Here is a 27,663-nt window from a genome sequence, read left to right on the forward strand (position 1 = left end):
ATGTAAGCAAAGTGATTTATAATTTTGTAGTACTAGGCTTGTCCTGTGATGTTTTAAGGAACTAGTCACTATTGAATGATGGATCACTGCACCTAGAAAGCAGTGGATGACCTATGCATAAGCAAAGGACTAGAGGAGGAGTGCAGCAGGCAAGGAGCAAGCTCCAGTAATAAAGGTTGAAGTGGGTCAACAGGCAGCTGTGTAGGTGCAGATCAAAGCACAGTTGTGGTACAAGTGAGAGGAGAAATTGTTCCTGAATATGGATTAAAGCTAATCAACTGAAAGACATTTTGTAGAAGGTAGAACAAAAATTGTTATTTGTCACAAGGGGTGGAGACAAAAAGAGAGTGACACCTCACCTTTTCAGGTATTTCTGTGTTTCATCCAGAATCCTCTGGGAGTCAAAGTGATTGGTGGCCATTTTCCTTGCATGAGATACAATAGAGTTCATTTTCTCTGCCAGCTCACGTGTCTCATTTTCCAGCTGTCTGTGCTGCTTGAGTAGATCACGGCTGGAGCGCAAATCATGGCCTGTCTCAGATTCCTGAAGAACTTTCTCAATTTTCTCTATCTTCTTTTTGGCATCCTGCCAGGAAAAGATTACAGCACACTCATACTGACTTTTCAACATAATTTTCTTTCACTCAGGCCCTCCCATGACAGCTTCCTGGACACAATTTTGAAATCCATGTGTCCCTTCTTGGTAGCATGATGGCCAGTTGTCTCTAAGAGGCATCTCCTGTGAATATTTTGGTTTGCACACTATTTTGGAGTACTCTTCTCTCTGAGACACTAAAGCACATCATTAAAAACAGTCTCTTTGAACTATCTTCAGTGACATAATACAAAACAATCAAACAATCTTCAAAGGCTTCAGATTGTAGCTACAATACAACAGCAGTTCCATGACATACTGGTATCAAAAGAGCTTCATAGCACATTGTTCCTCTTATACAATTTTCCTGGATGACAGTGTACTTAATACAGTGCCATGCCTCCAACCCCCAAACTGACTCCAAGCAAGCAGTTATGTTTGCACAGCATTGACCCATGCAGGAGTTTTGATTGTTTTCCCAGTACAGGATGGCCACACAGATGCAGTGCTCAGCCTGAGTTCAACAGCTTTGTGTCTTGGTGCTGTGCTGGCACTGTTATCCTGCTCATAGCTTTGGAGTGAGCTTGGTCAGTGTTATAGTGGGTTTTCTCTCCTGAGACTGTAGACAAAATGGACACCTTAAAATACACTTTTATCTGGATGCTATTCTGTTCTTTTTTGGGAGGATCACACAACAGAGGAACCAGGCTCCTAGGCCATTCCTCCCCTCTGTTTCCCATCACCTCCTGACCTGGAGCAGTTCCATGAGCTGTTCTTGCTGCCCAGCTTGTCTCAGCTTGTCACCTCGCTCTATCATCTTGCCATACAACTCTTTCCACTTCTTTTGAAGCTCTGACATCTTCTCCTGGATAGAAACTGCAGCATAATGGTTGTCTTGAATCAGTTGATTTCCTTTCTGGAGAAACACAGCACATCATTTTTTTGAGCAGATCAGCATCTATGAAGTTTGGGACAAGATGGAAGACTTAGCTCCAAAACTGCCTTCACCTTTATCAATGTTGCAAAGTGCTCCTCGTTAGCCATCATTTCCTTCTCAGCAGCCTCATGCCACTTCAGTTTGCGTAGAACATTTGTTGGATCACGATAGGATTCATCTGATGCAATCTTGCACTTCTCTTCCATCCATATCAAAAGCTCAGCAGCATCACGATTAAACTCCTTACAGCAACAAACAGGATTAAATTGATTTAACTTCTGGTTTTGTGTGGGTCTGCAGTGCACCCTTGCTGTTAGGATCAAGCCCTGAATTTTTTTTCTAACAGTTAGGAAATGTGATATATTTTCATATAAAAGTTGTTCTACATAATCAATACTCTTAATTGAAGAGGTATGATCTTGAACCATTGATGAGTTTTTGAGCCCTCAGAGTAATATCTCTTAGTCCCTTTTTTACCATATTTACTAATCTGTTGCCTTTAATTGTCACTGAAGGTTTGCATTTTTGATAGACTATTATTTTAACCATAAGTGGTCCAGTCCTCCAGTATAACTTTGTATCTCAGCACTGGAAGCTAAATTTGGTGCCAAAAGTACAGTTACTGTAAGTAACTCTGCCAAATTATTAGGGCCCAGAATAATAATAAATAATGAGCAGAATAAACTTACCCAGTAGACAAAATATTCTGTTAATATTTTTCATTCAATATCTCCATTTTTGTTTTGGTATTTTGCTATGGTTATGGCTTTGTAAGATTTATCACCAATGCATCACCTACTCCCTGGAAAGTGAAATTCTCTGTCTCATAGCCAAAGAGGAAGTGAGCTGCAGTAGGGATGCTCAGCAGTTTGAGATTTGTCCCATATTAAGACAAAGAGTAAAATTACTTCACGCATGCCTAACCAAATCTGCAGTATCAGTCCTCTTACCTGCAGCTGTAGGGAATCCAACAACCTCTGTTTTCTCTTGTCATTGCTTTGTATCAGCTGCTCCCACCTTCGCCGGAGAGTGACCATTCTCTCTTCAATACTACCAAGAAAACCAGGAAGTCCAATGCAGTACTAGTCATTGGTTCCCCTTGGTTGTACTGTATTCATGACTATGATATAAATGGAATCTAGTTCAACATCTCTGTTGACAGGATGAAGGGATATATGGCCCTGTCCCATGACCATGCTGGGCTCATCTGGAAAGTAGCTGTTGCTTGCCAGCTGCTCTGGATTTTCCTTTTATATGGCTGTGTTACATTAGTGAATTGCAGTCATGTATGTTTGACTAAAACACCCAGACCTTTCTCTTTCCCAAGTACTGCACCTTAACTAATAATTTTCTCTGTGATGCAAGTGCAATGAGGCTCTGGAATGGCCTTCTAATGGTAGTAGTGCTGGCAAAAAAATCAGATTTTAAGAGCAGTTTTATAAATTTGTGCAGGGAATTTTCAAGACATTATCATTTGTGATCACAAGAACATGGTCTTTTTGACCCAAGAGGTCCATTCTGACCCTATATTTCTAATTTTTGTTTATGCAGAGGTCCCCTTGCTAGATCATAGTGGCTCTAGCACAGTAAAGGAATTATAGGTGACCATTCAGCTTCGACAATAACATGAAGGAGCTGCTCCTGGTGAGGTATTTCCTTGTTAAGTCTTCTGTAACTTTTTGACAGCAAACATTAATTCTAATATGCGATACCAATAAATGAAGGAAAATTTGTTTTATGTAGGCATTTAATGAGTTTACGTTAAAGAAGTTTTAACACTATATGCAATTTATGATACAAGACAAATTATTCTAGTGCTCTGTCAAATGTCGCTTTTAACCTAAAGCATTTTGCCTATTTGTCCTGAGAGCACGGGAAATCTGTATTTTTTTTAAAAAAACCCAACCAAACAACCCTTTTACCCCGCCTCATCCAGCAGATCACAGCTTGGAGATCAACTAAATCCTGGTACAGAGAAAGTTTTTCATCTCACCCTAATAACAATGGATCCCTTATTAAAGCTAAATGGAAAAGGAAGGAGTTCGGACTCACACGTGAGATGCAAAGTGCCTGCTCTCTATTAGGTTCACACCATTTTCATTAAGCGCTTCAATTCGTCTCTTCAGTGCCATCAGCAGTTGTTCAAATTCCTGATGTTGCTTTAGCAGGCTTCGAACAGCATCTACGTGGTCCTGCATTTAAGAAAGATAATTGGATCAAGTTTTTTCTTGGTCATATGTCGTTTCTGTAGCAATGAAAAAAAATTTTGGACCTTATTTCCACCTTCTCTTTCAGGCAGGAGATATAGTGTACATTTTGCATGTGCCTAAGGATGTTCAGGGCTACAAACACGCAGCAGATGTTTAGGTTTGTATCATGTTGATTCTTCTGTTTTACGTTTCCATTATGGTTCCATTTTCACCTTTTAAGAAAATCTGCATTCTGAATTTATGTCAGCACTCTGGCACATCTAGGTATGTGCTGTACGAAAGGCTGTAACTAAGTAAAACTTTATTCCACTTAGTTGACCCAAAAGTATCGAAGTTTCAGTTTCAGCTGAAAACATAAAAGATGGTGAGATACCACAACCTCTTCCTTCACTGATCTTGTGAATATTGCCTGCATTTGTTTTTTTCCCTTCATTTGCTTTAATGTTCTTAAAATACACAATGAAAAGAAAAAGCTTTATTTTTTTAAAGTCAGGTTTTTACTTCACCAAAGAAATATTAATTATGTTCAAGCTGAAACATTTTTTTTAATGGTTAGCCACCAAACTGATGAGTCAATTGTATATAAACCATCTGACATGTACAGGCACAGCAACAAATCACAACTCTAGCTGTTTTTAAAATTTTTTTGAGAGACAATGAGCTTCATTGTCATTAAGATGAGTAAGAACATAAGAACATGAATAGGAACCTGAAAGTCTAGTTTCCAAGTACTAAAATGCCATGACCATAAGAATGAGGAAACTGATCTAATTTGGAAAATTGTTGCTACTCCCTGGACGGGGAGACAAAGTAGGAGAAAACAAAATCAGCTGCTGTACGTACCCCAAGGTCATCCCCCCGGAGAAAGGCCTCATGGCCAGAGAGGGCTGCATTGATACGGTCTCCCTCCCTATTGAACTTCTGCAATTCCAGGCCATCCTGCAGTTTCTTCTGTCGCTGTTCCCACATTTTCTCCAGCTCTTTGTTCTCCTTGGCAAGCTTCTCCATGGACTGGTGGACATCTATGGTCCTGCCATTACTGGGTTGTTTGTGGATTACTTTGCGCCCTAGCTCTTCCAGCTGCACAAATCTTCCAGAGTCAAAAAGAAAAAATGAGACCTCATTGCATGAGGGAATACGAATTCTCTTCCATTAGAGCTCTTTGCTCTCTTGGCAGTGCCTAGACATTAAGCTTCCCTCTCTCCCTTTCATTCTTTTCCTGCTAGCCATGGGTATGCACTACAAAATGCAGCTGGTTGTTTGCTCAGGGATACATGCTGGAGGCAGTAGGTGAGATTTCCCCATTTGGACTGAAAGCCCATATAAGCAGGCTTTCCCATTAAAAGGGAGAGGAGGGCCATCTCAGTATCTGGAACTTCATAACAGTGCAGAAGGAGAACTGAAGATGATTGCAACGGGAAGCATGAGGCCTGAGAAGTGAAGGACTGGGGGATCTGAAATAAAGTGTAGATGGCACTATCTGAGTGTCAGAAGAGCCTGTGGTATACTGATCCACACATACAGCTCCTCCTTCCCCCTCCATCAGCCATCAGGATAAGTATGCAAAAGCTAACTGGATTTTGTGTTCCACAGTCTCCTTTTGACACTAAGTTTCAAGAGCATTTGAATAAACCTCAGCATCACTTTCATACACAATTTATGTACACGGTAGACATGTTTCGTCTTCAGAGTACTGTTGTCATATCACCCCACTCTGCCCACCCTGACAGAATCTCTTTACCTTTCTTTCTGAGACCTAATTTCTATCAGCAGGTCCTGATGTTGCTTCAGCAATTGCTCTGCAGAAGCCACGTCCACACCCATTTCTTCACTGCTCAGTTTCTCCTGAATGCCTTCTGCCCACAGCAGGAGCCTGCGGCTGTCTTGCAGGAAGGACTGTTGATTTTGGGCCTGCTGCAGTATGTCCCGCTTCTTTTGGGTCTCCAGCTTGAGCTTTGCCAGAAGCCTCTCCATGTTCTCCACCTGCTCAGTGATGGCCCTGCTCTCTGCAGGGTTGGTGTCCTTAATTCTACAAGAGGAAATAAAATACATTCAATTGGATGAACACTTCAGGCCTTTAGAGCTTGAACCAATACTCTTTAAAAGGAATGGATTTGGATATTTACACTTCCATTAAAAAGAAAGTCAGCTAAGGCAACAAATGTTCCACACGAGCAAGAAATATTGGTGTGAATACGGTGTACTGCAGAAAAGTGCATCCCTGTGAAAGGCTCTGGTAACACTGTTGTGGTTCAATGATTCATTCCCATTGTGAATGTACAGAAAACTTAAGGAAATAAAAAACTTTCAATTTATATTTCAAATTTAAACTCCTCTGCACAATTCTCTGCTATCTTTCTTCCTTCATCCTTGCTTCCTCCGATTACCCCCTTTCAGGACCTAAAGGATGCCTTGTTCAAAATGTGGAAGTAACTCCTATTAGTAGAGATAATTTGTTAGATTTGTGGTATTTATCCTCCTACAACAGTGAAGTCTGGAAGCAATCACTTCACCAATCACCCAGCCATACTCAAGAGAGATGATCTCAGTCCAGCAGGCAAGTAAGTTCTTCAGATTGCTAGAAATAGAAACTTCAAGAGAAACTTCATAAGCTGCTCATTCTCTTTATAGCCATAATTTACAACATGATCTTAGAGAACTAGCAAAGAATATGGAAACAAAGAGCAGGTTCCTTACGATTTTGCAACACTCCTCAAGTATTCAATTTTCCTCTCTATCACCAGGACCTCTCTCTCAACTGTAGACAGTTTGCGCTTGTCTGACTCCAGCCCAGCAGGTGAGTTCCCTGGTTCCAGATCCCCGAGTTGGACCATCTTGCCTTGCAGTAGTACTCCTATGCTCTGACAGTCCTGAAGAAATGTCCTCACATCAGCCACTCCAATAAGCTCAGAGCCCTTCTCCTCCTTCAGAGCTTCCATGCGTTCCCACCTTGGAGAGAGATAACTCAATTACTTGCATGTAGCCTCAGCCACTACCCCAAAACTTGCCTTCACCTATAGAGCAGATTCAATTTATAGCCTTTGTTATACATGAGCTATGTCCTTTTTCTATTCAGAAAAAGTCTTGTATAAAGCTGTCATCAGGACTAAAGTGGGCTAAGGGGGTGAACACTAGCACTCCTCCATGGCCTCAAAGTTTGTCTCGGTGCCATGTCAAGCAAGGGGACCCCGCTCAGGTGACCAGAACATACTGGACACGATGCCAATAAACAACAGTGGTCAAAATCAGGACCCGGCTGTGCCTCTCAGTTACAGCTGGGTGGCATGGTGCCAGGAGTACGCACACGACAGGTACTAAACATACTTGGTGAAGTCAAACAGGGTTTGATGCTCCTTTCAATATTTGTGAAGGGCACCCTCACCCTGATGGGTAATCAAATCAGCTGCTGCAGCACAATACAGACAGAACTGCTCTGAAGCCATCGCTGTCACCTGTGTGTGGATTCACATTGTGCTTTTAACATATACACACGAATTGCTGCAGTTTAAATATCTCAGTGTCAGGGGCCTAGAAGCACCCCCCAGTCCTGGAGGCATCACACCAGGCTCAGGGCCAGCCTAGAGCCAGTGCAGCTGAGGGCTGCCCCCTTCCCGCTGGTGACAGTGGGGACAGGCTGCCAGGCAGCTCTGAGGACTGGGACTCACCTCTGGCCCTGGCTACCATCCCAGGCCTGCCCTGCTCACCTCCCTGTGGGACTGGTCCCTCTCTCCATCCCGGCTCCCCATCCCAAAGGGAGCTGCCGGCCCTCACTGAGCCCTGACAGTCTGGCCCAGGCCCAAGCCTCACACCAAAAATAGGCTCCCCGGCCAGGCCCCAGCACTGCCCCCTCACCACAGGCTACTCCCACTGTGGGGACTATGGGCTGCCCCCCCCGCCCCCCGCCTGCCCTACTCCCTGGCAGGGCAGTGGGACAGGCGCCTGCTGCGAGGCCCAGCCCAGGCCTCAGGGAGCAGCCCCTGCCCCTTTGCCCCAGTCCCTGTTTGGTGGCAACAGCCACCCCTGGATACAGCAAACCTCAGCCACACAAGAAAATCTCCCCTCAGGCCAATTCGGCGGGTTAGAAATCTATCAGATGGGTATTCTCTCGGTGTAGTCTAGATCGGGCGGGAAAGGTCCGCTCTCCAATTGCCCCCATGAGACAATCCTCTGTAGCACCTTTACCTGCTGTTGATCTCTTTCAGCCAAATCTGGATCTCAGAATATTTGTTGGGACTGATCTTTCCATATTTAACAGCTAAGTTTTCAATATCTCCCAGCTGGCCTTTGCCTGCAGCCAGTTCCATTAAAAAGCTCTAAAATAGGAAAGATACAAGAATGCAGAACTTCAGGTTTTTCCATTTCTATGGACACGATTCTCAATAATCCATCATATCCACTCATCTCCCACTTTCACAGTTGGCTTCTCCATTTACCTGTCTGCTGATACCATACACACGTGCGCATGTAGTTCCCCTATAGCCCTCCTGACCAACTCTGGTGTGCACACTACACCTATTGCACGTATGTCTCACTCCACTGGGATGCAAGTGCACTGCAGGACTTTTTCATCATCTGGCATTTTTCTTCGAGTGACATAAGACAAACCACAAAAAGAGTCCTTTTGTGCCATGATATTTGTACAGGATACTACATCCACAGGGGAAGTTAAAGGGACATAACCACATCAGCTTCAATAAGCTTGGCATAGTTTGTATGAAAGAACTACCTGATCTATGCACGACTCCGTAAGTTGAAATGAATGAAAAGACTCTCAAAATTTCATTTCTCAACTTTATCTGTTCTCCCAAGGTCAATCTGATTTAAAAGGTGTCATGTGTGAGCAGGGAAAAGCATTACCTGATATTTCTGCTGCATGACCTCCACATTGTCTGCTTGAGGCTGAAGAGTCCGGAAAATGTTCTCTTTATCTTTCATCCATGACTGAAATTCTTCGCAAGAGCTACAGAAGCGGTAATACCCAATCATCTCCTCCAGAGCCTTTTTTCTGTCCTGTAAAACAGACGAAGACTTAAGTATTACTGTAATAACTCCTTGCCGTTTGAAGAAAAAAAAAGATCCTTGAATTTAAACTACAATATACAGGTGGTAGCTTAGTCGTTTTGCCAGACACTGCTGAAAGAGAACAGAACATGTTACCTTAAGATCACAATACTTCTTCCCAGAGCAACAGTGGTTTAAAAGCATAAGAGAAGCAGTTGGAGAGTGTTCAGCCCCTGACGGGCACAAAGGCCGCTGTGCTGCTTGCTGCTGCTGACTGAAGATTTACCTCAGTAATCACAGAAATATGTAAAAGTCCCATATAACATGTTTTTGTTGGTCTTTAGGGCAGGATTGTGGCAGGTGGGAGTGAAAAGTAATAAATGGAGAAAGCAGATTATGGTTGTTTATTTTTTCTGGTATCAGGTAAGACAGCCCAAAGATTTAGGAGCTGCAGCAAGCAAACATTAGGAAAAAAAAAAAAAAAAAAAAGATTGCACAAAAGAATGCACTCTTCATAAAGTAAAAAGACTAGAAGGTATATGGGAAGTTTGCCAATATAAAATGTGTTATGATACAAAACTTCAATGATAATCTCAAGCCTTGAAGTCCCACAGGACTTCATAGGATTTAGGCACATTATTAAACTGAAAAGCAGAAGACGGCACAGCACTTAACCTCACTATGCATTGCTTTAGACTTGACTACTGTTGTGAACTGCAAATACTATACCTCAGCCATGCTCTGAGGGGATACTATACCTCAGCCATGCTCTGTAGATTTTTGTAAAGTGAGTCTATTTCATCTTGGGTCTTCCAGATGTTCTCTGGAAGAAAATGAACATCGGGACTGGAGGTTCCAGGGAATGCAGTTTCAGATGTTGCCCAGGTTCGACTGAATGGTAGCTTAGTTGTCTTTTGATTGAAGTCACTTGGGGCTTCCGTCTTCACCATCTGTTAAGCCAAATTCAACGGAATCAATGGGTGAATATTTCTGATTTGGATAAAAATTTCTCATGGAAGAAAAGTTTGGACTTGCTAGTTCAAATCACAGCATTCTGACCCTTTAAACAAAACATTTCCAGTATTTGTTTGAATCTGTTTCCTCTGGTTTATTCTGAAAGAATGAGCCAAATAACTGAAAAACATTTTAGTTTTGTTTAAAGAAGTTTCTTTTGGCTCATTTTAAAGTATATTGACTCAGTAAAACTTCTCATTTTGTGCCCACATCAAGGTTGTTTGTTTTTGTTTGTTTGGTTGGTTTTTTTAACTTTTAAAATCACCAACAAACCAAGGAATTGACTATGCTCACAGTTCTATTTGTGGTGATGTTTTAATACCTGAACATTTCCAGTTTCAAAGCCTGTGAGTGCCCTAGTGAATAAATGCTTTTATTTGCACATCAGTACCATTTTGTCACCTGCTTTTGCATGTTTAATAACAAAGCAACACAATTTTTGTTCTAATAAAAACTAATATTGGAATGATGAGGTAAAGGAAAGACCCAAAGTGCTCGTAGCTCTCAAACTGGTTTGGCTAGACACTGAGTGATCATAGAAGTCTGAAAGAAGCAAGCTATGAAATGTGTCACTCATCTCCCCTGACCTCTGTTGTCAAATGAGCTGATTTCAAGTCAAAAGTTCCCTTTCTAGTCAGTGAAAAAGAGGGGCATCTGCAGAGGTTGACTTCATCCCATGTGCCTTAAACATCTATCCTGGGATGATATGAATTGCTCTTGGTGCTGTGGGATGGTTCATCACTACATTAGGATGCAGAAAGAATTTTTAAAGATGTTTGGATTAAATGTCTGCTTTTTAAAGCTGATTGAAATGAATAATATTATGAGAATAAAGAGCAAGATGGTATTTGTGAGGACCGGTAGAGGGAACTAATGCAGACAAGTATATTTCTAGCATTTCACAGAACACTAACTAGGTGGGCTACAAGTGGCCAATGAACATCTTTGTCATCTAAAAATTTGCCTCAATTGTAATTAAAAATTTCTTCTGAATTAAAAAAATGGTCTTGTTTAGGTCATTGGGAATACTCTATTCTGGCAAAATCAAAATATTTTACATAATTAAAAAACATCTAACTTACCTTCTTCAACAAAATATTACACAACCCCTCATCTACTTACTGCAGCTGGAGCTTGCTCTGCTGCAATGTCAGCCTGCTCTTTCAAGCGTCTCATCTCAGAGGAGTAGGCTGCAATCTCCTTCTCCAGGCGCAAGTGACGATGCAACAGCGCTTCGGCGCTCGATTCATCTTTTCCATAGTCCTTGCTGGCCAGGAGGGGCTGCCTTTCTCGCAACCATGAATTTGCTTCATCTATGTCAGCAAAGTACTGAAGGAACACAGGGAAGAAAACGCTTGGTTTCACCCTGAAAGTATCATTTCCAGCTCCTTCTTCTTTTGAAAATAACGGATTAGGCAGAAACGCCATTAGGTCTGTAGCTATAAGGTTACTTCCAGGTGTTGTGAAAGCTATGAATAACGTAGCTCTAAATCCGTGATCTATTTCATGATCACATCAAGCACAGATAATTCACAGAATCACAGTGAGTAAATAGATTCAAGGATTGCCTATATAACTCTTTATAAACTCCTAAATAACTAAAACTTTATGGTGCTTAATAGCAGCAGTAAAAGGAACCCACAATGTACGACATTGGTAGGCACCAATTCCAACAGATATTTACTAAAGGTATATTCCAACAACGAACAATGAACTCAGTCTACAACAAAAGCTTTCTTCTTTTTTCCAGAATTTGCAGTCTGCCTGGTTACGGTTGTAAAAAGCAAAATAAGATTTTGAGTTATAGAACAAAGGTACAACAGAAAAAAAGAAAACCCACAGTAATGAAGGAAAAAGAAAGAAGAACTAAAACACTATAATGATGTTAAACTTACTAGACAAAAGAGAGAATTTAGACTTTATCAAGAACAAAGCTGTTAAATTTTGTTCAAGCATCTCATGGGAACAACGGACTGAACAAAAAACTTAGGAAAGGGAGAATAAGAATACCTGAGATAATGTTATGTGATTTGTGAATGCTGCTTTTATAAGAGCTATTTATTTGCAGATATGTGAATGTCTGTAGGTGTAAAAGTATAGTTCAGAATGGCAGGGTCAAACGTTTCCCAGGCTTTGGGAAGTTCATGGTCGATCCAAGTCTTATTATGGCATGTTTCTTTTGTTGTTAGTTTTTTTTTTTGTTTTATTTTGTTTTATTCATGTTATAAAAATGTCACACAGCTACCCAGATCCCACCCTCAAAAAAGACTCTGCATCATTATTACGTGAGCTATTTCCACTAGCATTTTTAACTTAGAGCAACTCCCAGCTGCTCAAATCTCCTGTCTGGCTGGCTTGCAGGAGGATTAAGAATTTGCTGCTGGAGATCTTTTTGAACACTGATACCTGAAGGCTTCCTGCCACTGTTGCCCTGCATGCGGGGGCATGGAGCAGAACTGAACCACATCTGTGTCCCCCATACCACACACCACAGCAGAGCCCTGCTTACCTGTTTGATGAGAGCTGCTGCCTGCAGGCGGCTTTTGCGATCAGCCACCTCATCTTGGAGCTGTTGCCACAGCTTCTGGAGGTTGTGTGTCTGCCTCAGAATGTCCTCCTGCCATGCGGGGTTCTTCTGACTCAGCTCCGAGCCCCTCCTCATCACATCTGCACATACAGCCCTGTGGGAATTGCACTCCACTTCGAGAGCCTAGCAGAAGGACAGGAGACATGTCAGCACAACTCATTCCCCAGCAGCTAAGAGCGAAGAGGGGGTCCTATTCTCTGCTACTGTAATAGATACGTTTCCAAGAGCCCTGTGTCTTATCCATGCTTATGACTTTTCCCTGAGCCCGGAGATGATGGCCCCTTGGCTCCCCACACACAAGTTACTGTCCTACTTTCTGTCTTTGATGTGAAGCTTGTTAAACAGTCTTCTCTGAAGGAGGTACTTGTTTGTCGTCCACCAATTCAGCTGTCTTATGCTTTCCAGAAGCAACAAATACACAAACAGATGCACACAAATGCATATTAAAATTACAGAAGAGGCTCCTGTTTCAGCTTTGTCATGCAAGTTCTCAAGTCCACAGGTCTCTTCAGTTGTTCACAGTGACTCTTTGCCGTAAGAAAGTAGTAGCTCATATAGCTAAACTTTTGATATTAGCCCACAGCAAGCTCTTAGGGAAAGTGGTAACAGATTTGTAAGCTCACACAATGTTATCCATCCTGCCTACCAATATCTGTCTTCTTTTCACCATCTCTTTCTTTCCCCACATCGCTCTTGGCCAGGAAAGGTGGGTGGGAAAAACAAAAACTAGCAACCTTTTTTCCCCTCCCATCCAAAGTGAGCTAATACGGAGCCCAGTGTCTTTACTAGAAGCTATACTTCTAGTCCAGTATGAAGCATATTCCTTCTCTACGCTTTCCTTCCCCTCTTGGGGAAAAATGCCTACCCTATGTATTTTTTAAAAATTCCAAACACTGGTCATGACACTTGAGATAATGAGTGGTTTGACAGCTTTCTTATAAGTGTTGTACTGACTGAACTGAAGGACATAGGTGTTCTAAAATCTTGCTATAATACAAAGACAAGGTACCACTAGCAAAGTAAGGTACCTTGTGCTTCTGAATAGAGGCTGTAATCTGGCTGACATCTTTCCCTAATGTTGTAGTTCTTGCTAGCTTCCATTTCTCGGAGATCCACGATTCTTCCTCTTTGCAGTCACGGAAGAATTCAAAAAGCTTCAAAGCATCTTCTAGCTGAGATTTTCTGAAACAAAGAAACAAACAGTATATCTCACTCAGAATTAGGATCCCATGGAGACAATGGTAGCATAATCAAAGAATAATTTAGAAAATCCAAAATTTAATGCCTTTAACTCCTCTTTGTCATAGATTAATTTATTCATGGAAGGAGACAAAGGAAACAAAATTACATTTCCCTCTTCCTCTAGGAGATGAGGAGATAATCACATGGTATTCAGACTTCACATGAAGCAAGTCATAATAAATGCTGAGAATGAAGCTACTCTTCATCTATGAAAGCAAGTGATCTCTTTCAGTCAACTGCAATCAAGACACGCGAGTTGCTTGTGTTATGTCTTTTTAAATGGAGAAATGAAAAATGTCAAATGCTGGGAAGCTGTGTCTTCTGATTAAGGGAGTGATTGGCCATCCTAATCAGGAAGGACAGAGCCATAAGCACAGGCCTACCGTGACTTGCTCACAGCTATAAGGTTCTGATACAGCTGACGAAGCATCTGAACTTTCGCATAAAGCACTTCTGGTTTAACTGTGCTCTCCTTGCTGATTTCTGCTGTCCTCTGGGTGATGTGTGTCAATCTATCACCATAGGAAGAGATCTGCGAGTCAACCAAGTTGTGCTTCTGCAGCAAATCTACTACTTCCAGGAGCTGCTTCCCACAGTCCTGGGAATTCACTAGCACCTGCAAACAAAGTAGGAGACAAAAGGCATTGGCAGAGAGTGCATCCAGAGGCTGAGTACAAAGAAATCGTTGAAAGGTTCCTGTTGACTTTTATAGCTTCTAAATGTAAAAGAATGATGTCAGCCAGGTAAAGCTGAAAAGCTGCCCAATTAGAGGAAACATACTTTTCTTTCAATTTCACAAGCTAATGGAAACAATCCAGAGTTTCTATCTACTTCAGTGCAAGTAATGGTCTCTTCAAATAAGCATCTGTTTTCACATCTAAGTTATTTCTATTGATTAAGCATACAAGGTCTCAGAATTTGTGGGCGCAAGGAACAGCCCTTTGCTATACACCCATCTGTAGGCAGTTTGATTCACAGTCTGTATTTGGAAAATTCTACAGTATCTCATTTTATGGTATGTTTTGACTCCAATGTTTTTTTGTTTGAGGAACTTACTTGCCTTTGCTATCTAAATAATGAAAATAAGTACTTCATCATATTTAACTGGTGGCTGATGAAGGTACCAAGTGCTTAAAAGTCTGTCCTCATTCTAATTGTATCAATGGACACAATTATCAATCTTATTGTAGGATGTTAACTTTCCTTACCAATCTTCTCCCATATCCTCAGGCTATCATGGTTCCAACATTATTCCCATTAGGTGTTCTTTGCTTACTAACACTAGGAGAAAGATTCATAACTCACAGATAGCTCTTATCTTTAATTTGAAATTCACAACTTCATATAGCCTGTTGACCCTTTCAACTTAGGTACAAGGCAACCCCTAGTTGTAGGGATTTTTCTGTCTTTGAATAAGACAAGGCAAGACCAAAGGATGTATATATACTTCCTGCCATTACAAAATCAATATGAAACTAGTTATTTCCTATGCTAAAGAGAAGACTTTGGGCTCTGACACTCTAGTGACACTTGGAAATTCTTGCTAAAAGCAATCACCGTGCATTCACAGTGGCACTTTTCTCTCTCACAAGTTTAGATACCTGAAAGCTAGACCTATGCCTGAGCTAGTCCCCACCTGTATAATTACTGGAGGTACTTCCAGAAGGTAATTCAGAAGAATTATGTGGAATGGGAACAGGAGGCTGTTTTATTCCACTTTTGCTTTTACACATCTAAATTTAGGTGAGTTTATTTCCCATCTTTATTTTACTACATAACTTGAACCTGTAGTGCACTCCCTGTAATACCATATCTGCCTTTCTGATTAGGGAGAGCCCCTGTAGCAAAGCCTGCTTTTTCTCATGTAGTTACCTGCAATGGTGAACTGAAACGTACAGTTAGGCATCTAAGTAAAAATGGTGTATTTTTTCTATAGCTGATAGACTTATATTCTGTTGACACCAGGCAGTCCTTGGAACATGGCAGCTTTTTTAGGGACACACACTTGTAGCAGTGCAAGCTGTGTGCCGGTCAACAGGGCTCAGTACCTGCAGCTCTTTCAGCTCCTCCATAATGGCATCAATGTCCCTCAGGAGGCCCAGAATTTCCTGCATTGCACCCAGGGAGTGTTGTCGTCTCCGCAGCTGATCCAGAAGATCCTGCCATTGCTTTGAAATGCTGTTTTGCCTACAAAGGAAGGGAGAGAAATGACCAATTTGGACCAAAGACTTTGGGCCGCACTGGGAGATTCTCAGTGCTTGCAGCTTCAGCAGAGCTAAATGAACACAGACAACTCTTGCCACTAGTGCAAGAGGAGAGGCCATGATCACAAAACAGGTCAAAGCAATGTTGTTATCTAATGAGTGTGATCATGGGGAGGAATTTTGACGAGCACATCAACTCTCATTGACTTTTTAAATTTAGACATTGTTTTTTATGGATTCTTGTACCTGACATCCCACAGTGCTTTCATCTGGTACAATGGAAAAGCTTGGAAAAAAGAAGTGGTCTTTAAATGGCTGCTTAAAGTAAAAAATTAATCTACACCATATCATAAGTCATAATCTGATCTCATAAAGAGTTTAGTTTATTCTTTTATAACTGTTTTGCTTAGTTTTCCCACAGGTTTCTGATTTTGTCTGAACTTAGAAAAGCCTTAAAATACCAGAAGAGAAGTTATTTGTATGGCATTCTTACCCATTCTCAAATCAGGGTATACTGATAATCAGAGAAGTCATAATTTCTCAAGATTTCCTCCAAACTGGAGTCTGAGAAGACTTTGTGCCTTAACTAATCTGTATCTCCCCAAACTACACACTGAAAAAGAAATGTGTTGATTTGTAAAAAAAATGTATCCCTCTAAACATTTTTGATGGAAGGTAGGATTTTTGGCAGAACAAATACTTTCATATACAAAGAAAATATCTTAAAACTAATTTTCACCAGAAATCAGTCTGAGGATTTGATCATTCAAGAAAAAAAAAAAATAAATTTTTAAAGATGATGAAGCCTTTGTCTTATCTGCTGAAACTGTTCACAGGTAGAAGAAATTCCTGCCAGTTCTACTCATGAAGAGCAGAGCTATGATTCATAGCTACAATTCATTTTCTTCTGCCATGCCACAGAATTTCAGCTAATTTCAACCTCCACCACTACACAGTCTCACAACCATCACTCACTTCTTCACAATTTGATCTTTGCCGTGATAGTTCTCCTGGCTGATGACTGTGGCCATTTCATCCAAAGCTGCAAAGCGTTCCCTCCTGGGCAGTACATCTGCCGCAATGGCTTCCAGCTTCTTACTGGCAGCCTCCATCCTGTCTGCGCTCTCCGGCCAGAAGTCCTGCTTCCCAATCACTTTCCTCATGTCTTCCAAGTAGGACTCGCGCAGGGCTGCCTTTTTCAGGAACCTCTGGGCTAGCTGTTCCAGCCTTTCTAGCCTCAGCATCTCCTTCTGCAGTGCTTTTCCCCGGTTGTGCTCTGCCTTTTCCAGGATAATCCAGTGCTTTTCCACATCCTGCAGCATCTTCCCCTCTGGGGGCAAGTATGGCTGTTGGTTGTTGGCTCTCTGTTTCGTCCTGATGTTGAAGAGATGAGCTTCAATCATGCCCTTCTCTTGATATTTGGGGGGTTTCTCCACAGTGCGGAAGGTCTTGAAGTTGGCCATGAGCAGCCACATTTCCTGAAGAGAGTTGGGGAAATGACGGTCATCCAGTTCCATCACCTTCTGCTTAATCCATTTCAGGAGGTCAGAGACCATCTGCTCATATAGAAGCTTCAAGTCATCTATCTCCTTCAGGAAGAACACGATCTGTGATGGGAATATGAAGTTACAAGCCACATAAGAAGCAGAATGAAGCAAGGTGGGTGAACAGAAAACATCTTCATAAACCAAGCTTAGGATTCAAATAATTGAGTATGTGTCAGGAAAATAGTATTTAACAAGCAGGTTGCCACAGTCATCATATTTTTATACCAATGTGGTGATAGCTGTCACATTTGAGGCCAGGTGAAATCCTAGAAAAACCTTCCATAAAGCACAGATAAGTAAACATTATTTAATGTCTCATTTCATTTCTATTTTAAGAAAAGGTTAATTTTGGAATAAACAGCATGCATGTGGAGACTGTCAGCAGTTCCTATGTGGGCTCACAGGAAAGCAAGAATCCCAAACTGATGGTTCAGATTTTTTGTTTCACAGTGGAAAAAAACAGATTTTTTTTTTTTTAATCATTCTTACTCCTAAAACCAAAACAATTCTATCCCATCTAATATGCAATTACACCCTCTTAGCTTCACCACCTTAGGCTGTAGGAGACCATCTGACAAGATCCTGGTTCTCTCACATGCCCACAGCAGACTGTGGTCAAAGAGCCCCTTCTCAATCTCTTCTATTGGACCTGATTTTCTTTATGTAAAGTATTAGAGAATGTCTTGTAGCCAAACAGGGGTTTGGTAAGGATATTAATCCTGATTCAATACTGATTTTCCAAGTCCAGGAAAATTTGTGGTCTGACCTGCCTTTATTTCAAGTTCAGGTAAACACTGGAGCAAACATTTAGAATGAAATCCGTAATGAAACAAAAAGTGTTAGAATAAAATCATCCTTTCTTTCCATTTTACTTTTTTTTCCATCTTTGTCTTTTTACTTTATATTTTTTCCTCACCCTAACTTTGTAGCCCTCCTGCAGACGTCAGGTTTAATGCTGAACAATGTTGTCTGCCTCTGTCATTCCCCTGAGCCTGCCTACTCTAAACAGGCAGATTAGTATGGGAGATGGCACTGAGCAAAGACCCAGTCCCTGCGAGTGGTAATCTGCTTTTACTTACCAGAAAGGGCACTTGGCAATGAATAAGTGTCACGGTGTTGGAAGAGGAGTAAAACAGCACCAACCTTTAGTGCAGGAAAAGCAGCCCGTGACATCAGGGCTCCCTTCTGTATTTTCAGCCATCGTAGCCAGTTCTCGCTGAAAGATCCTAGCAAATGCATGGTCACCTCACATGGGAGGGGGAAAGGAGATTTAACTCCCCAGGCTGATTCTCTCTGCCATCCTGTTCACACACAGTCTGAACGCAAAGGCTTCCTTGACACATTCAGGCTTCCCTCCCCAATCCTATTAGTAAATTCAGAGCTGCCTATTTGAGGAGACTAAGGACATGGAGATTAACATCTGTTTTGTTCTCCTTCTGAATGTTTGTGTGTGTCAGAAATGCAGGACGACAGGAGACAGGCTAAAAATCGGGAAGGAGGCAAAGAGAGAAAAAGAAGCAGGTAAGTGGAAAGAGAGAGAGAAAAGAAAGAATAATATATACCTATACAAAATGGAAAAAACAGAGGAGCACAAGAACTGAAAAGGGACAGAGTAAGAAATACTTTCTGTTTTTTCCCATAATATAAAAGTTACAGCCTATTTGATCCTTATAGTTCCTCTAATACATGCTTGGTGACTCAAGGACTATTTCAGGTTTATCAGAAGAAAAATAATGTCTGCTGGCCAAAATCCAGAGGCTCACATGTAGACCAGTCAAATCCTACTGCCCACTATCCTCACTGATGCCCGATCTTTGTTTCACCAAATTCCAAGTCCTGCTCTCATCTAAGGTTTCTCTTCAGACAACATCACTTTTACTGATACGTGTTTCAGGATCATCTTGTTCTTGTCCCAGACCAGTTTGTTAGCTGAGCAAACCCTGCTTTGCAAAAACTTTTCACCTTGTCACCACCAGGGAAGTCTTAGTTTGGATTTTTGTGCCTCCCATTGAGCAATGTATTCCCCCTTTCAACTGCACAGGCAGTTCTCCAAGTCCAGATGTTCATGTAGGACCCCATCTTATGTGCGTGGGTTTTCTGCGGGCTATTTGTTTTCTATTTTTGACAAAACCAGAATAGGTTATTCTGAAGGTAGGAAAGAAATTATCTCTAAGGAAAGTGGTCTTCAGTGGAACAACCACAAAATTCCTTCAGTTTTCCATCAACAGGATGCAAGTAGTTTTTAATATAACTCATGATCATATGTGAGACAAAATGTATGTGGAAACCTAATAAAAAAAATTTTTTTAGCTTTGTTTTTTCCCACCCCCCCAGGCATGTTTCCCCTTCTTTTGTACTCCCTCATTTTTCATATCTTTTTTTTTTTTTTTTTTCATTTTGTACCTGACTAAGGAGTTAGAAAGAAAGGATGAGGATTTTCACAGGAAATAAAAATGCAAAGTAGTCTCATAGAATAAGGAATCATCTTTCCTACTAAACCAGAAAATTGTTGACTATGTCTGCTTTTGTGTAGCAGTTATCCTCCCAAGATTAATGAGATTTGTATGCCTCAAGCTGCCTTCGAGCCACATCAGTTCTCAAACAGTAACTGTGAAGTCAAAAAGGGACTAATTTTCAGTGAGATAAATGCAATCCCCTTTAGACATCAGAGAGTCTACAGACACTTCTCAAGATTCAAGTGACGATAAAAGGTCTTTCAAACGGCTGTGCCATTTGATGCAGTTCAGATGATCCTGAAATTGAGCTTGCACACAAAAAAACCCATTTCCAACATAAGTTTAGCTTTACATATTTAACTTTTAACTTCTGAAGATAGCAATGCACTTACTTTGGCAAGTCGCTTTTGTATTGTCTGTCCTTGTTTCAATCTGGAGAAGTAGTGGTAATAGAGTGACACATAAGTCATGATGGATCTCTCATCTGGGTAGGGTACCGCCACATCCTCAGCATCAAGCAGTTTGCTGATTCCTAGCTCTTTCTCAGCAACACCGAAGGCATTGTTCAGGTTTTTGATGGGCTGGTCCTGCCGCAGTGAGCTATAGTGGATAAGATCAGGCCTGGGCAAGGAGAAGAACAGGGTGTGGAAGGAAAGAAAGATTTATGTTTGTCATAAATTCTATCAGATTATAAACCATAAACTGTTTATTAGACTAAGGAATGTGACATTAACGCTGAAATTACTCCGTCTGACCCTGAGCTTCATTCAAGAGCATCACCCCTGGCCTACAGAACAGGAAGAACATTGTCACTTATGAAATTGAAGTACCACTCCCACCAAATCTCTGTCCTTCACTTATTTCTCCTCTTCACTGATGGGTGAAAACCAAAGCCCACTAGAGAGGCAATTCTGAAAAGGGAGGTGACTCCTAGCTGGGGAAGTTACAGGATCCCACTCTCGTATCCTGCCAGAAGATGCAGCAGAACTGTTAAGATGGGAGAAGACATGCTGAAGGTTCTCCCAAGGTGGTTTCTCTCTCCTGCCTTGGGCTGTTTTCTTCACACTTTTTCAAAGGGCCAGAGAAGGGAGAAAGAAAGAGACTGAGAGGTTGCTCACTCTGTTAAAATTGAACCAGAAGGTATACATGGTCACAAAGTCCATACAATAAAACCAGTCTCTAGGGAACCCCTTGGAAATTCAAATTTATGCCCAACAAAAGGAACTAGCAAGAAGGAGCTTTTCGTACTTCCTTCGTCAGAGAGAGAATATCCACTTAAGAAAGGAGAGTCTTCAGTGAGAAAGGGCAGAGGGAGAATTTGAGTTTCTTGACAAATACTTGTAATTCAGACCCTGGAACAACTTGTGCCAGAGCTAGAAACAACAACGAGCAACTCGTCCTGAACTGATCCATCAGATCTTACCTGTGAGCATGTATGAGTGCATTGAAGGCCAGCCCATCACTCCAGCTTTTGGAGAAGTCCTTCACATTCACATTGGAATAGCTGGCGGTTTTATGCTGACACCAGAGTAGTAAGGCTTCATTGGCAAATAGAACATCAGCTCTGCCTCCAAACTCTTCCTGTGAAGACAGCAGGGAAAAGAAAAATCAGTGTGAATATATGGAAATAGCATCAGTGGGTTTACACTTATGTTCCCAGAGATCACTTTGTATTACTTCTATCCTATTCACAAATCGCCTCAAAGTCATGACTTGCAGACTGTATCTGCCATGAAGGTAGAATGATTTAACATGAAAGTAGAAGTTCTCTCTTAAAGTAAAAGTGAATTAAATGAACTCAGAAATTATAACGTGAAATGCAGGTGTTAAAAAGTTTTTAAAAGTTTCTCTTCTGCAAGGTTTATAGAAATCAAGTGGAAAGCAAAGCTCAGTTTATTTGCTTCCTTAACTGTGAACTAGAACTCAGAAACAAAATATAACGTACCCAGGTCTAATGTTAGAAATTATTAACTTTGATTTCACAATACTTTCATAGGATCTTATCTTTCATGTATGTAGAGTACATGTTAAATAATTTAAAAAAGAATACTTTTCTGCAGAGAAAGAGCAAAGGAGAAGCATGCAGCTCAAATCTAAAGAGAACTGTCATCAGCAAAATTCTTACTGGAGTCAAAAGCCGGTAAAAAGTTTGTGGAAGAGAGTGAGGAACATGAATAGCCTATCTATCTCCCAGTTACTGTTTTCTGTCTCTTTGAGAAACTGTAAAATGGATTCAATTGCTTTTAGAAATTGCTGGCTGAGTAACTGGGTAATATTATAAGACCTGTGTGATCAAAATGGGCAGGAAACATCATCAAAATGGTCCATGCTGGCCTGAAACTTTACAAAGTCTCTGAAATACTCTAATCTGGCAAAAAGACAAAAACACTGTTTTACCTTATCAAGTTTGATAGATGAAATCTGAAATCGAAGTATAATGATCCAGATAAGTCCCAGGATTAAGGTTCTATCACCATCTACGATATTCTCAGGACCAATCACTTTTACTTGTACCTGCTAATAAACCAATATCTGTTCAGCATAAAAGCACTCATGTCCAGTGCTCTGAAGGAGGTATCTGTGTAACAAGCTGTTATTGAAGAGGGTGTTCAGGCTGTTTTCTTAAGGAAAATGGTGCTATGTGATCTCTTCATTTGCCTATATACCTGAGAGCTCCCATGTTCACACCCTAGCTCTCATGTGCACCAAGGATGAATTTCAGCAAAAGCCTGGCAAAGGGACAGTGATCTCAAAGATTTAAAGTTCCTATACAGGTTTTCAAAAATGGTGGTTAAGGAGAGGAAAGAAACACAGTTCAGTGCTCCTGTCCTCCAAAGGAGCGACGGCAGGGCAAACTCAGGGACCATCTCCTCTGTTTGGTCTCCAGCCAGCTAGTCAGCATATAGTTCTTGGGCTCACTGAACAGTACAAATATCCTACTGGAAGACCATGGCTGCCTTCTCCACTATTACTTGAGCAGCAAGCAGGGTTGTAGTTTGCGCCAACAAGGCGATATCTCTTCAAGAAGTCTGAGCATGCTATACCGGCTCCTGCTGTCTGCATGATCCCGTCTCTGGAGGCTGGACGCATGTGACAAGTGATGGTTGGCTGGTCCAGCTAGCAGAGCCTGGATGTGCACATACCACTGGGCCTTACATGGTGTGTACCCTTAGCAGGCATGTGTCAGCTGGAGCCCTGTGCTGTACTGCATTTGTTTTGTAATTAGCAAAAATCCAGGCATTATATACTTTCTCACATCTACTGCTATGAAACCCCTCTGCTCCTTTGGAATTCATAGCACAGGCTTTTGTGTGATGATTTTCCAGAGAGGTCTACAATAAATTGTTTGCTTGGAAAAGAATATAAAAGACATACTAACTTGTAGCTGAAATGAGGATGCACAACTGGAATAAATAAAACCACTGCAATGACTTGCTGAAACTTTTAGAATCAGAGCTCTAAAAATCTCCATTTTTATACCAGGTAGCTTCACCTTTGCCTAATGATGTTTGCTCTCCCCCAACATCTGATAGACATAGAAGGATATAGAAATGCAGTACGTTTTAATTTAGGTGTGACTTGTTTTGGGGGAACATTAGCTGTTTATAAGTCATGTTACTCAAATAACAAAGAAATTAATATCTGATTACTTTTTTTTCTTTTACTAAAACCCTTAGCCTGTCTTCAAAGAATATTTTATTGTGTATTAGAGGGGGAAATCATAATGAATATAATACTATAATTAATTAGTAACATACATTAGCTATTGTGATCGCTAATATCAATATTAACTTACCTTGGATTTCAGAAATGTAATGGCTTTGCTGTTGTTCTCTAGAAAATGCACTCTCATCTTTCCCCTGTTAGGTCTGGGCAAAGCTTCTCCAGAGAGCAGCTCCAGGAGTTGCATGAGAGAGATGCCATCCTTCAAGTCTGTGTAAATATCTTTTATCTCAACCTTTACCTGTGAAGACCAGTCAGACAATACAGACTGTGGCTGAACATTTGGCCCACAGAACCCTCTACTTCTAATACTAAACTAACAACACATTCCTGCTGTTTCACTGAGTCTTCTGTATGTCAGTGCATATATGCGAAAAGTGATGAATCTTAATTCACAAAAAATGGATTTGCAGGATGACTGACATTACTTATGAAAGTAGGCTGAAGTAAAAACAAAAAACCACAACTGGCAAATTAAAAAAAAGCAGGGGATTTTGAAAAATATTTTTAAAATTCAGCATTTTCAAAATCAATCATTTTGGAAATGCTGACATATTTTATTTCAATTCAAATAAATATTTTCTACTTTTTATTCTGAGCAACGCATTCCATTTAAAAATTGAGCTGATAATCCCATTCAATGACTCAGTTTTTACTCCATAGTGTCAACAAAGTCTGTTACATCCTGTTTAGACCTGCGCTACCACCCAAAGTCTCCATATTTTTAGCTGGAGTCTCATACTAAGCAAAAGATTAAGATCTTTTACAAAAATGTATTTCATTTCTGCCAGTAGTGAGGTCAACCTGTGTTTTAGGTAATACAACATGACATAGTGTGTACTCTGACCTAACAAGAACTTGCCTTGGGCGTTTCCTTTTGGCATTATGGCACTAGCAACAAAGAAGTGACATTAAAACCATACCACACACCCAACAATAATTTACTGTGATTTTGAAATAATGGTAAATAATCTTTTTGTCTTCAGAAAAAGAAAATTCTGAAGTTAACTAGTAGCTTTTTTAATTCAGAGAATAGTTACATGTAGGGGAAAAAAGGACAAGTAACAGACATGCACTTTTTCACTCCTGACCAATTATTAATCAGTTTAACAGATCTTTTCTCCAGAGAAAGAAGAAAACACTGAAAGTGTAAAAGCAACTCAGAGAGACTTTAAGTCTGTACTGTGTGTGGAACAAGAATTTACAACTTTCTCTGACTGATTATCTCCATGAAAAACTCCCTGTTTAGTTGCCAACTTTATTTCTTTTTGCATATTAAATAAACTTAAAATTCTGCCTACAGTATATTACCATAAAAAAGTTAAAGCTGTTCTATTCTGTGACACTTCTATAAATGAAGAATAGTTCCATTTAAACTTGTGAAGAGACAGTCTTCATATATCTGCTTTATGCCTCACCCAGCAATAGCTTTAATAGTTTTGTTGCATCATTCTTCTCATAAAGATACCAATCACAGATTGCTTAACAAATTCAATCCAATAGCATCCTTAGTGCTAGACTTGGAGTAGTCAATAGTGCAACAGAATACTCCTGTGTACTGTAGTGTGATCCAATCATATTAAAGTGTGTGTTGGAAAGCTGAGACTACATTGCTGAGAAGACCTAGATAAGCTGTCAGTCTCTGCACCATTTCTTACCGTATATGGTTTGGAAAGCTCTTGCAGGCTATTTTCCCCATGCTTTTATGATATATGAACAAGTACTGTGCAGGAAGTTAAGACTGACATTTTAATCTTTGAACTTGAAGGTGTTTTTAAAATGAGAAAGTATATATATTTATCTGTAGCTAAACAGAAATAGTTTTGTACACCATGAAAACCTAACTTTCTGCAGTTGGCAAAATGAGAATGTGTTTTGTGGTTCTTCTCTCATGGTAAGAAAAATAAACTTAAAAGTTTGTTGTGCTCTGAGGCTGTCTTTGCACCAATCACCAACTTAAAACATTACACTGAAAAAAATGCATCTAGTACTGAAACATCATATAATAGTGATGAGCTAGAATGGAACGAAGAGGCCTGGTCCTGCTTGGTGTCACCAAGGTTCATTTTCATTAGTATCAACTACAGACTCTAGAAAAGGGAATTGGTTTTGGATGATGTAATTCCCTACTGTGTGTGACACAGCTACATCATTTGTACCTGCAATGAGTTTATCTGCAGTAAGTCTGGAGACTTTTGGAATATGTTGGAGTTCCCTTGCACACACAAATCAATGGTACACTAGCTCTGAAGCTTTTTGGAAGTCTGAGACTTAATGAAAACAAACTGGTCTGTACTTGCACGGTAGTGTGTCTGAAATTGCTAGACTTAAGGCAACTTTTTCAAAGCCATTGAGCAGCAACTCAAGCTGGACCAATGAGGCAAAGCAGAAAGTCTTAAATTTTGGCCAGGCAATTAAGAACTGAGCATTGTTTGGGGAAATCCAGACATTTGCAGATAGTTTACCTATAGGAAAAAGAAGAGCAAATAAAGATCTTCCTCTGACATGATTGCCAAGATACAGTGGACATCACAGTATGACAGGGTTATAAAGTCTACAAAAGTGAACCCTAATTTCAGGGAAGACTGGTAACATGGACAATGGAGACAGATGTAAGGTAAAAGATACAGGTTGGAGCACTCTGGTTAGTCAAAGCCTTCCTTGCTTGCATCTATGTGTAGTGACAACGCTCAGGAAAAATATGTAAAAAATAACATAAAAAAGAATACAGTGGGTGAAATAAATAAAATTAAAAAAAAAAATAAAAAAAACCAAATTGAAGGATCTACCTACATTATTCCTGAAGAAGACATTGTTCATCCAGTTGGTGAAGGTTTTCTTTTGCATGGACATACGCTGCTCCTGCAGCTTTTTGATATGATCTTTTTCATATTCTGTACCCATGGTCACCTAGGAAGTCAGAAACTCCAGTGAGGTGCTCAGTGCTGAAGAGATCTGCCTGGCCAGCCACAAAAAACCATGACATGCCCAGAATATGCAGGGAACACAGTGCCAACAGGTGCAAGATTCAGTACCACACCCAGTATAGTACCTTAATTTCCTTTTGTTTGTACTCTGCACTTTAATTTCACCCAACTTTATTTTTAACTTACTTGAGTTCTCCCTTTTAAAATGCATCTCTAGTTTCAGGACAAAAATGTGATATGTATCTATGCAGCTTTACTTTCTTTCATTCAGTTTCTCCCCAGTCACTTGATCCCCTGAGGAGCACCATGATCTGAAAGCCATCAATAACTTCCTTGGGTGTGCTGGAAGCACATGACAGAGAACTGATCTTAGACCCTGTCAGAAAGAGGGATCTGCAAATCAATTCCAATGCAGTGCTTGGAAGTGTGTTATGTTCTCTGAGGACTGGTTGAGATGCTGCTGTTGGCTTTCGGACCAGAGTATTTCCAACAGAAATCAAATAGCTGCTTAGAAAGGAAATGGAACCAACTTGATTCTTTTCTCTCATGAGTTCAGTTTTTGCATATCTGTCACTGTAAGGATGGTGACACAGGTTCATCATCACATGGACAAGGTCTTGGGCTGGGAGTTGGGAAGTGTTATTGCTCTTCCCCAGGCTGACACAGACTCATCTGCCTCATCCATATCAGTGAAAAAGCAGGCTTGTAATTCATCACAGCACCCAAGCTGAACATTCAGGAAGATTAGAAAGGAGTACTCTTCCCTTTAGAGTCTGTGACACAATAAACCGGATTTCAGCTCAACTGAACAACTCTTTTGGAGTCATTTGGCTTACAGTGTAAATCTGTAACAGCAGTGACCTTGCTGTTATGAAGGCAAGAGAATCACTTAAAAAAAAATCAGTGTAAGATCCATAGCAACAGACATCTTTAGTGACCAAACATCATCTGCTTGGACTACTGCCATAATTATAAATATTACCTGGATAACAGCCTAGCTGCGAAACCAAGAAACCTGTTGCAATGGTGGAAGAGGAGAGAGGTGTCTGCTGCTGTCAACCCACTACAAAGAGAGAAAGGAATGAAAAATTAACAAACTGACAAACTGTGGAGATGTGGAGCAGGGTGACCTGCTTCCCAAGTATTCTGTGTCCATTTAGCAAAGGCCCAGTTCTGAGCTATTCTGGGCTCTGTGCCCTTTTAATTCATAAAACACTGAA

General features: G+C 40.7%; 1 protein-coding gene across 1 annotated transcript in view; it reads right to left on the minus strand.

Annotated features, from left to right (window-relative positions):
• Window positions 1–27,663, minus strand: part of SPTBN5 (spectrin beta, non-erythrocytic 5) — a 108,270-nt gene that overhangs the window by 74,785 nt on the left and 5,822 nt on the right. Inside the window, exons 3-25 of the mRNA XM_009473764.2 lie at window positions 27,426–27,506; window positions 26,310–26,426; window positions 23,590–23,757; window positions 22,191–22,310; window positions 21,217–21,374; window positions 20,186–20,414; window positions 16,766–17,397; window positions 15,635–15,773; window positions 13,970–14,202; window positions 13,373–13,526; window positions 12,267–12,467; window positions 10,880–11,086; window positions 9,502–9,693; window positions 8,600–8,752; window positions 7,925–8,055; window positions 6,440–6,691; window positions 5,484–5,771; window positions 4,586–4,832; window positions 3,585–3,724; window positions 2,483–2,582; window positions 1,604–1,774; window positions 1,347–1,511; window positions 360–586 (exon numbers count right to left, since the gene is read on the minus strand). Coding sequence (XP_009472039.2) covers window positions 360–586; window positions 1,347–1,511; window positions 1,604–1,774; window positions 2,483–2,582; window positions 3,585–3,724; window positions 4,586–4,832; window positions 5,484–5,771; window positions 6,440–6,691; window positions 7,925–8,055; window positions 8,600–8,752; window positions 9,502–9,693; window positions 10,880–11,086; window positions 12,267–12,467; window positions 13,373–13,526; window positions 13,970–14,202; window positions 15,635–15,773; window positions 16,766–17,397; window positions 20,186–20,414; window positions 21,217–21,374; window positions 22,191–22,310; window positions 23,590–23,757; window positions 26,310–26,420 — 4,418 coding nt within the window. The 5' untranslated portion in view covers window positions 26,421–26,426; window positions 27,426–27,506. The remainder of the gene's footprint in view (window positions 1–359; window positions 587–1,346; window positions 1,512–1,603; window positions 1,775–2,482; window positions 2,583–3,584; window positions 3,725–4,585; window positions 4,833–5,483; window positions 5,772–6,439; window positions 6,692–7,924; window positions 8,056–8,599; window positions 8,753–9,501; window positions 9,694–10,879; window positions 11,087–12,266; window positions 12,468–13,372; window positions 13,527–13,969; window positions 14,203–15,634; window positions 15,774–16,765; window positions 17,398–20,185; window positions 20,415–21,216; window positions 21,375–22,190; window positions 22,311–23,589; window positions 23,758–26,309; window positions 26,427–27,425; window positions 27,507–27,663) is intronic.

Source organism: Nipponia nippon, unplaced genomic scaffold (assembly GCF_047370975.1).
Source record: "Nipponia nippon isolate SJK-2023a ecotype South Korea unplaced genomic scaffold, ASM4737097v1 scaffold_10, whole genome shotgun sequence".
Taxonomy (NCBI): domain Eukaryota; kingdom Metazoa; phylum Chordata; class Aves; order Pelecaniformes; family Threskiornithidae; genus Nipponia; species Nipponia nippon.